We start from the raw sequence: 10,720 nt of genomic DNA on the forward strand, positions 1-10,720 counted from the left end.
TAGCGCACCTTCGGCGAAGCCTTTTGGCACAAAACTGTCACTGCGCCAAGCTGGATCTGTCGGCACCTCCCCCTGCTGCGCCGCCACACCCATCTCAGCGCACCTCGGTCTGCCAAACTACCAAACTGAGCGCGCCTCGGGTCGCGCTGCTCGAAACTAGCTCTGCGCGGGGTTCGCCACCCTGCGCCACCTGCGCTGCGCCAGGAAACTAGAGCCCTGAATGTCCGTGACCTTCGATCTCTCAGACTGCACTGCATTACAAACCTACATTATTGTATAAAGGATATTACTACATGGCCCCAGGAACACTTTAGAAAACCACTGTCAGTAAACACACATTGTCGCTGCGTCTACAAATGCAAGTTAAGACTCTTACCATACGAAGCAAAACAACATCCATAAACACAGCTGACTTCTCTCGGCCACAGCTCATCTGAGATGGACTGACACAAAGTGGAGAAGTGTCCATCATGGACATTGTGTCCTGCAGGCATAGGGGAAACGGACTATCTAGACTGCTACCAGCTCAAAGTTTAAAGCCAGCATCTGTGAAGGCACCATTAATGCTCAAAGGTACATACAGGCTTTGGAGCAACATATGCTGCCGTCCAGACGACGTCTTTTTAAGGGACGTCCCTGCTTATTGCAGCAAGACAATGAAACGCACTCTGTACGTGTTACAACAGTGCGGCTTCGTTATTAAAGAGAGCAGGTGCTATACTGAACTGCCTGCAGTCCAGACCCGTCTCCCATTGAACATGTGTTACACATTATGAAGTGCAAAATACGACAACAGAGACCTCGGACTGGTGAGCAAGTGAAGTCGTATATCAAGCAAGAGTGGGAAAGAATTTCACTTTCAACAACTTCAACAATTATTGTCTTCAGTTTCCAAACACCTACTGAGTGTTGTTAAAGTTAAAGGTGATTTAGCATGGTGGTAAACGTACCACTCCAAACTTTAGGAACGTGTTGCAGGCATTACATTTAGAGTGAGTGTATGTTTACAAAAACAATGATTTATCGGACTGAACATTATTTTGTCTCTTTACTGTATTTAATTGAATATAGGTCAAAAAGGATTTGCAAATCATTGCATTCTGTTTTTATTTGCATTTTACACAGCATCCCAATTTTTTTGGAATTTGGGGTTACAGTTGAATGTCTGTTGGTTTCCTGGTGTATGTGTGAATATACAGTATGTTAGCTTTCTCTTCCTTGGTTCCTCTGTCCTTTAGAGAAGATAAAGTCTGTGTTCCCTCAAAGAATAGACGTCTCTAGGGTATCCAGAAAAAAAGGTCAGAAAGAAATCGCCTGTCTACTCTTCTCTCATTATGCAAGGAGGATAAAAGGAGGGTGGATCTGATTTCCATACTCTCCTTTGTTGGTTGTTGAACCCATCGTCTGCGCTCTTCTTTCATTTCCTGTGTGATAAAGACTTGAACACACTTTCACACTGTTCTGCATTGCTGATGGACAGACAGCCAGCACGAGTAACAATGCTCTCCCCTCCATGTATGAAAAGAGGAAAAGGTGGCTCGTTTTACTGAGGGAAATGAAGAGTAAAGGCTTCTTTGTTCTTGCAGATTTCATGTCTCTCGATGGATGTTTGATGGGTTGGGCAAGGAGGAAAGCCTTATGAACATCTTTGATATTACCATCACATCAGATAGCAAAAAAACCTCTTTCTTTGAAACTATCCTGAACCGTTTGCCTTTTCAACACATTATCAAAAAGCTTTCAAAGACAAAATAATGAGTGACCACCACTTTCCCGTCACCTGCCTCTTACTCTCTGATTTCACCCTTGTATCTTGTCTTCCTACGCCTCAAGCCCACGTAAAGTCCCTCCTCAGCCACAATGTATGTCATGCTTTGTCTGTGCTGCTCCTCCCTGGAAATCCCTGCTCCCTTAACAAGGTACAGCAGGCCTGTCAAACCATGTCTGTGGACTGCTTAGTCCAGCTGTGGCGCACAACCCACCAAGTAGGAATACGTCTCATTGTTATGCCAGAGGTGGGAATCTATTACAGGGAAGGAAGACCAGGGTCAATTAAAGCAGGGCTGGAAAAGTCTGTGAGTTAACAAGCAAATATCCTGCTCATTGCTCCCAACATCCAAAGATATAACAAGTAAATGCAAGTCTGATCATGTTATCATTAGGTGTTTTCAGACCAAACAGCTCTAGGTACTTGCAAGAGGAACTGCCTAAGGAGCTCCCCAAGAACTGCGGACTAAAATACAGTTGGAACGCTGACAAGATGTACTGTACACCAGCCAGCAGTTGGTAGGCTATAGTGATGCCACTTTTACTTTGACGAGTCAGAAATGCATCATTTGTCCCCTGTCGCAGTAGAGCCTGGAATTCACTGCTGGTTAATTTGTCCATGTCTTTTTCCATTTTTTTTTTCACTATAAAATGTTGTTGATTTTGCATGGCCACTGGCAGCTACGGTAATTAGAGACCTCACCTAATAAATTCAGGACCATAAAGGACCATAAATCTGTACTTGCAGAAGCGTCCAATTCAGCCGTAATTCCTCGAGATACCTTGTCAATTATTTGAGAACATGGTGACCTAACTACTCTGACAGATGAAGAAACACAAGCAGTCAGACTAACAGAAACACTAAAACATTTCCTTACTCAGCATTGCTGTTTAAGCTGTGGTTGAACTGTTGTATTAAAGCAATATCACACTCAGGGTCGTGATGTTGTACTGTATATCGTATATCGCCTGCGGCCTCGTGCCTAGGACCGAATCACAGCCGTGACGATATACAGTACAACATCAGTCTCTCTCGTGTGATATTGCATGACACAATGTAAGCTCAGACGTTTAGTTGCCTCTCTGGCAGCTCTGCCATATTTGTACTAAATTTGTGCTTCATGTCTATTTTGCAAGTGTGTGCTGCTTTTTTTTTTTTTTTTTGTGGCGTTGCAGGGGTGGGTAATGCATTGAAACGCATTACAAGCAATTCAAAGGAGTTCAAAAAGTATTTTTCTTTAAGGAACGAGTACTTTTTATGTTCCTTTTTTTGAAGTGTACTTTTACTTATTGCTCAAATATATTTTTAAACTGGTAATCTACTTTTTACTTAACTATGTTTGCCGTGACGATATACAGTACAACATCAGTCCCTCTCGTGTGATATTGCTTAATTATACATCCCATCAGAGAAGCCACTTGAGACCAGGACAACTCCACCTCTGGGCATTGCTATGTTGTATGCAAATAGGTTCCTATATGTCTGTTACTGCATAGTATGTATGGGTGTGGAGCAAAGTTGAAGTTGATAGCGTTTCCTGGGAGTAAAGTACAGTCTGTGAATACATTTGTCATGAATCATTTGGTGGTTCAAATTTCTCGATGAGATTTTGATGTTTCCCCTTACTCTCATCCAATTAGTGACTTGTTCCCATTCCTTTACGTCAACATTCCAGACTTTGGTCACACCCATTACAGGACCTGTAGCTTCCTGTAACTTTTCATATAAATTGGATATGAAAGCCCCATATTTAGGTTCAGTACATAGAAGCTTAAGAAGCAGGTGTACAGAAAGAGAAATATTGCATGATGGATCTCCATAACTTTGAAAAGCAGATTTCAATTGTAAATAAAAATAAAAAGATGTTCTAGATAAATCATATGTGCTTTGACAATCCTTGAATGGTCTCAAGCCTCTATCATTCATAAGGTGGGAAAGAGTATGGATGCCAGCATTAGACTGCACTGCCTTTCTTGTGATTTTGCTTAATTGTCTGATTAGTCTACCTGCTCTAACAAGGTTTTATCAACAAGTGCTGTCTTTTGTCATTATTTGGCACATAATAACATGCAAATGTAATGTATCTGTGGTTTTCAGAAATGTAAAATGCCAACCTTTTGTCTGGCAACTGGGTTGGACAAAATTTGGGGTATCAGGTGTACTATTTGGTACTGGAAAAAAAGTCACAGCATGTGCCATTAATTTTTGGCTTAATGTTACTCTAACCAAATTAATTGAACCATAAGTGTTCCAGTGCTGGAAGTCATGTAGTGCTGGAAATGAGTCAGTCAGATTTAGTGTGTTGTTGAATGTAATCCAACACACATGGATAGCTGTCATTTGTAAGATGGAACCTGAGAGCCTCTGCCACCAGAATGGATCGCTGCAACTCCCCTTCCCAGTGAGTTAGAGTTCTATCCAGGGACAGCTAAAAATAGGAGAGCACTGACAGAAAACACCATGGGTCATCTTCTGACGGAGATTAATTATTGCTGTTTGTCTCTAAGGAGTGTGTTTTGGGGAAGGTGGTGTGTGTGTGTGTGTGTGTGTGTGTGTGTGTGTGTGTGTGTGTGTGTGTGTGTGTGTGATTGGATGGATCTGCCTTCCCAGCAGCAGTGACAATACAGCCGTGCTCCCTACATACACATCAACATTAGTGCTAATTGGCAATGTGTCATCTGTGGCTATCTGAGCTCTCGGCTGCTCAGCCAAACTTACTGTAAAAGCAGGTCTGCATGTCTGCACACACACTTTCCTATGAGTGCACATAACCACACATAAACGCACACAGATTCCAGGGTGGAAAAGCTGGTGTCTGGTGACATGTATGGAGATAAATCCTGATGAATGAGGCATGTGCATTTTGTCATGTATTCAGACTCCAGACACAAACTTAACAATTCTATCAAGTTCTCTGGTGCTCATTAAAAATAGCTCCAAACTGGCACCTGATGCCCTGTGTATTAGTTTCCTTCGTCATTACCCCCATCTGAAAAAACCCCAAAACAAACAAACAAACAAAAAAAACACAGGACCAGCTCCTTATGTCTGGCATGATGTGAAACACACCCAGGGGTGCTCTGTCCTCCTCTGCCCCAGATATTTCACCAACACTCAGTTTCTCCCATCCAGCAAATAGTCAAAGTCACCTTGACCAGAGACACACAGGGGGGGATGCTGCTATTCTGGTCACTCTCAGAAGCCCTCATACTTCTGATTAATGAGGAGAAATCAGTCCAGTTGATCTCTGGCCCTCTTTCACTCAGGTGCACTACTACACACTCACTTATTATGAATACATTCATAGTAATCTTAACTTATCTTATAGGTTTTTAATTTTATTTTTCACCACCCTACATGGCAATCACCATTTCATATTTATAATAAGGAGGACGCCAGGATCAAGAGGGCCACTGCTATCATTTTTAGATCTGTTTTTTTTTTCTTTTGGTTTTTCTATGTCAACCCACACAGAGACAGACACATCGGAAATGAGACATTTGGACTGTCAGAATAAAAGTATTATCATTTTGAGTATTGTATTTGGAGCACCTCCATCATTCTTTTCCTAGTGTGACCCTCATCTGAAGCCATAGAAACAGAATGAGGCCCAAAAAAAAGGCTAGGCAGCAAAATAAATTATATTGTGAGTTTTTGACAGACACTGCATGTGAACTGCGATTTCAGTGGGAGTGGTAATTATTGCATTTCATTTTAACTGAAAAAAAGTAGCCCTGTGATAGTCTGGCGACCTGCCCAGGGTGTACTTCACCACACCTCTTACCCTGAACAGGACAAGCGGATACAGACAATGAATAAATAATTGAAAATAATTTAAATGATGACATGATTTTTCCTGGGTTCTGTACCAAACAATCATATTACCTTACACATCTAGAATGTTTTTTGTAGGCCGGGCCATTTCTGCAGTGCTACAATGCTTCATTTGTCATGGTATGTTGTGACACATTTTATTTGTACCAAAAAATTGCAACCCCTGCAATCTGGGTTTGTACTTGACCATAGTACGATTTCAATAAAATATTTTGATTAATTGCACAGCCCTAGTAATAATTATAATCTATACTAGGGAAAACACATCTTCTCATATTCAAACATGCTCAAGCAACAGGCAACCATGTACCAATGCCAGAGATAATCATTAACAAATGTAATGATAATCATACATAAATGTAACAAATTGCCGTTATTATTACTGGTTGTAGTCCAGTATTACTGGTTCTAGTATGAGGCTGCTTAAGTTCTGCTTGTGGCTTGTGCAAGTGGCAATGGCGTACCCCAGCAGAAGCCACTGTTTGACTGCTGAGGTGCAATCATTGTTGAACACTGTACTTTCTCTGTATTTACATTACTTTCGCTGCACGAGTGCTGTCATAACAAATGTCATTAAAAATGTCATAATATAATGTCACTTTAAAAAAGGCACAGTGTGTACATATGCTACCTCCCTGAAATGATTTTTGTTTCAAAACACTGTAAAATGGTCAGTTTAGCTTTCTCCTGTGGAGAATTCTCCCCTGACCCCCCTCAGGGGTTGGGTTGCAGATTTGAAATGTTCCCTCACAGTGTTAAATGGGTGATTACAGCCCTGGATAAATGCAATAAATAGGCTGCATGCACTTTGCCAAGAGGGCTCTCTGCAGGAAATAGATTTTTTTTATGTAAAGGTTAGGGAAAAAATGTCGCTCTGGCAGAAATCTTTTCATTTTAACCCAGACTACAAGTGTGCGAATCTCGATCATTCTGAATCAGCTACAAGAGTTATTGTTGCCCAGAAATAATAACAGGCCTATAAGGGACTGTTCATTATGTATGGGGGGGGGGTGCAAAAAGGGGAGGGACATCAAATAATTGTTTAAGCATAGAGGAGGGACTTAGCTGTATTTTTTACTTTGATTTAGGGGAGGGGCACACAAATTAAAATGGTTGGATTTTGCATTTAATTTAACTGCCGATTTAAAAAAAAAAAAAAAAATTTAAAACGCATTCCTGGATTTTTAAATATATGACAGTCCTTGGACACATCCTGTGCAAAGAACACTTCCATAAAAACAAACAAACAAAAACAACAACTCTAAGTCACTTTATTCTATATCTCATTTAAAATTTGGCCAGAAATAAACCATTAAACCAACTAACCAGCATGCACAACACATGAAAAACCCTATATGTAAAGAACAGTCCCTAATTCAAAGCATTAACGGAAACACGGTTTCAAGATATATCCTAGTCTGGCACTTCTTTTTTTGCCAATCAATAAATTCTTATCATTTTATTTTTTCTACTTCCTGTCGTATCTGGGCTAACTCTGTGCTCTTCACACAGTCAGGTGTGTGTGCTACTCTCATAGACTGTATAAGGTTACTCTGTGTTTGCGCTGCTGTGTTTGCGGAGTTTTCTGAGCTGTGTGCGGGCTCTGACAGACCCTGGAGGACATCTGTGTGAAATGTGCTGGTAGTTTTATTGACTTTAACAGACATGGAGCCTCCAGATTTCGAAGCCATGAACTTCACGGTGGAGCCGGCGGCGGCAACGTACCCGTTATGTGAGGAGTGGAGAGACTCCTCGGAGGGCTCCGTCTTCCACCTCGCCAATATTTTCCTCTTCCTCGGCTTCATGGGCGGCAGCGGCTTTTATGGGCTCATCTACCTGTTCACCTTTCTGACTCTGGGCTTCTTCTGCAGCACTCTGTGGGCCTGGACGGACTCGTGCACCACCGACTCGTTCCTGTGGAGTTTCGCGCTGTTCGGGGTGTGTTTGGGACAAGTGCTGCATGTTGCCTACCGGCTGAGGAGCGTCTCCTTCGAGAAGGAGTTCCAGGAGCTTTACAACTGTATGTTTAAAAAACTCGGAGTGTCGCTTACACATTTTGGGAAGATAGTGGCCTGCTGTGACGGAGACATCCACACCATAGAGAGGGACCACTGCTTCGCCATAGAAGGGAAAACCGCGATAGACAAGCTGTCGGTGCTCCTGTCTGGCAGGTGACTAACTTCCATCACCCCTATGCCAAACTCCATTCATACATCTTTAAAATGTTTTGTTTAAAGCTAAAAGATTAAAGAAAGAAAACGAAACTTTCACAGTGTGACGTTTTGCCAGATCCCGTCAATTCGGCATTGATATTTGAAATAGTTTTGACTGAGTTTTTCCTCTAACTGGTCACCAGGCAACAGCAAAGGTTGAGCTGAGGTTATAGGTGCCACTATTTCACTTATTCCACATCTCAGTGCTCCGGTGGGACAGGGGGTCAAAGGGTGGAAACTAGTTTAGCATCTTTTTCTACATTCTGATAAAAATCAACTTTTTATTTTGGTGCACATTATCTTTACTCAACAGACATGGATCTGATTAACACAGGCCTACATGTTAACTTCTCAGTAATAAATCTCTAGTAGGCCCAATATATTTGATAAATAAAATGTTGATACTGCTGATGATTTAGTTTTTGACTGAAAGCATCTGATACATTCAGGGCTTGGTGATATGGAGAAAATTAAATATTCCGATATTTTTTTATCAAATACCTCAATATCAATATTACCATGACATTGCAGGGCTGGCACTTTCACAAAATATTTACACAGTGAGATTTTTGATGAATAGGTTAATCATCAGTAATATGATTAGAATGACTAAGCAAGGCAAATAATAGAACAGCTACAACAGTATGGTGAGATCATAAAATGACATAACTTTACTGTAATGCAGTGTTTGAAGCCAGCAAAAGACAGTACTTATGATATTACCCTAGGAGTGGGAGAAAAAAATCGATACAGTAAGTAAGTAAGCTTTATTTGTACAGCGCCTTTCACAGACCAGGGTCACAAAGCGCTTTATAATTACAACAAAACAATACACAGTTAAGAAGTACATACAAATTTAAATTAAAAAAGGCCAAGACAACTCAGTGACAATCATAGCAGCCCCAAGACAATTAAGCAAAAGCCTGAACAAATAAATAGGTCTTAAGTTGCCTTTTGAAGGAGTCAACAGACTCCATCGAACGCAGAGAGAGCGGAAGATCGTTCCAAAGCCTGGGAGCAACAGCCTGGAAGGATCGGTCTCCTCTGGTCCGGAAACGAGTGCGCGGAACCATCAGCAGATTCTGATCCACAGACCTCAGAGCCCGAGCTGGGGTGTAAGGCTGGATCAGATCACATACAGATACAGCATGGTATTGCGATATTTTTGTGTGGCAATGGTATCGTCACACAGTGCCAGGTATCTGTTTTGTACTGTACATGATTAATATAATATACAAATTAAATTTTAGGTAGCCTACTAGAATAATATAATCAGCTGCTTTTTCAGTCCACTAGATATAATTTGCTGCCGCTCATCTACCTGTTCACCTTTCTGACTCGGTTTATTGCCTTTTTTCAACTGTAAATTATGACCCCAAAGTAAACTTTGTCAACATCTGTTTTATCTAATAAAATGAAGTTGTCAGTCACTTCAGCCAAATGTATAGAGTGGACTGAAAAAGCAATTGATTATATTATTCTAGTAGGCTACCATAAATTTAATTTGTATTTGAAATAATTTATATAATAAAAAAATCAATACTTGGCACTGTGTCATGATACGATATTGCCACACAAAAATGTTGTGATACTGTGATGTAGCCTATCTGTTTTTTCCCCCACCTCTACCAAACTACCAGATCATAATCAGCAACCATAACATCAAAGTCTGTTTCTTGAACAAAAGGGATGTTTTTAACCAGATGGTGTTTTTAATTCTACATTTTTTAACACATTATGCCTATCTTGCATAAATTTAACAGTTATTTTCATACAGTCATACTAAGTGAGATTCATGCCAATAAATTTAAGTGGACAGGCGGGTGAGCAACCAATCTCAATGTGACAACCATTTGGTTTTACTTTTGTGACCAATAGCCCATATTCTTTTTATTTTCTTTGTCAATTCCTACCTTACAATGACGTAAAATTGATGGTAGAAACGCGCAGGACAAAGTATCTAAGGGTACTTTCGGACCTAACCTGTTTGGTTAGTTTAAAATGAAATCGGGTCTGTTTGTGTGGTTAGTACAGTTCGTTTGGTCTGGTGGGAAAGTTGTCGATTGAACCCTGGTGAGCACCAAACAACCAAACAGAGACTGCTCAAACAAGTGGGTCTCAGTCTGCTTCCAAATGGACTCTGGTGTGGTTCATTTGTGGTGTTAAAGAAAATGAACCAACCACAGGATTTTATGATAGCAGATATGTGATTTTAGCATGATTTTAACAGCTTAAACAGTAATAAATCCATCTGCTGATTAGGGCTGGGTATGGATTCAGATTTTCCAGATTGATTCGATTCAATTTTCAAGGACTCAGTTCAATCCGATTCACGATTCGATTCGATTCAATTCAATTCAGTTCAATATCGATTCAGTCAAGTATATTTCAATTATGATACAAAATTTGCTTGGATATTAAGATATTTTCTGAGAACTAACGAAGTATATTTAACAAGGAACCCTCTGACCTGGTGCATTACTATTAAAAGTACTGTTTACGTTAAGAATTGACCCCAAAGCAGTACATTAGTCATCATGTACTTTTATTTAACAATCTCTGACCAACACATACAAAATAAATATTTTAAATTAAATCTAATCACAAGGCAGACAATTTAAATGAAGTGGCTAAAAAAATTGTAAACAAAAGACATCCACAAGTTTGCTGCCTGTAACCGTCTTATAAAGCTTTTTCCGCAATACACGACAGTGGCTGTGACGCACACATTGACTGTATCAGAAGAGAAACAATATACGTAGGTGGACCCTGCAGCAAAGTGAGCCCTCTTCCTCAGAGAGGATCTTTGCCTCCCAGTTTGTTCCTGGCGGCAGAGCAGAGTGAACCGTCTTTCTTCTCAGAGGATCTTTGTCCCATGAGAGCAGGCACGCTGCTCTCCGTGTCC

At 40.7% G+C, this 10,720-nt stretch overlaps 1 protein-coding gene across 1 annotated transcript in view; it reads left to right on the forward strand.

The window, feature by feature from the left end:
• Positions 1-7,204: 7,204 nt before the first annotated feature.
• Positions 7,205-10,720, forward strand: part of popdc3 (popeye domain containing 3) — a 14,830-nt gene continuing 11,314 nt past the window's right edge. Inside the window, exon 1 of the mRNA XM_050045856.1 lies at positions 7,205-7,773. Coding sequence (XP_049901813.1) covers positions 7,268-7,773 — 506 coding nt within the window. The 5' untranslated portion in view covers positions 7,205-7,267. The remainder of the gene's footprint in view (positions 7,774-10,720) is intronic.

The sequence above is a fragment of the Epinephelus moara genome, chromosome 6 (genome assembly GCF_006386435.1).
Source record: "Epinephelus moara isolate mb chromosome 6, YSFRI_EMoa_1.0, whole genome shotgun sequence".
Taxonomy (NCBI): domain Eukaryota; kingdom Metazoa; phylum Chordata; class Actinopteri; order Perciformes; family Serranidae; genus Epinephelus; species Epinephelus moara.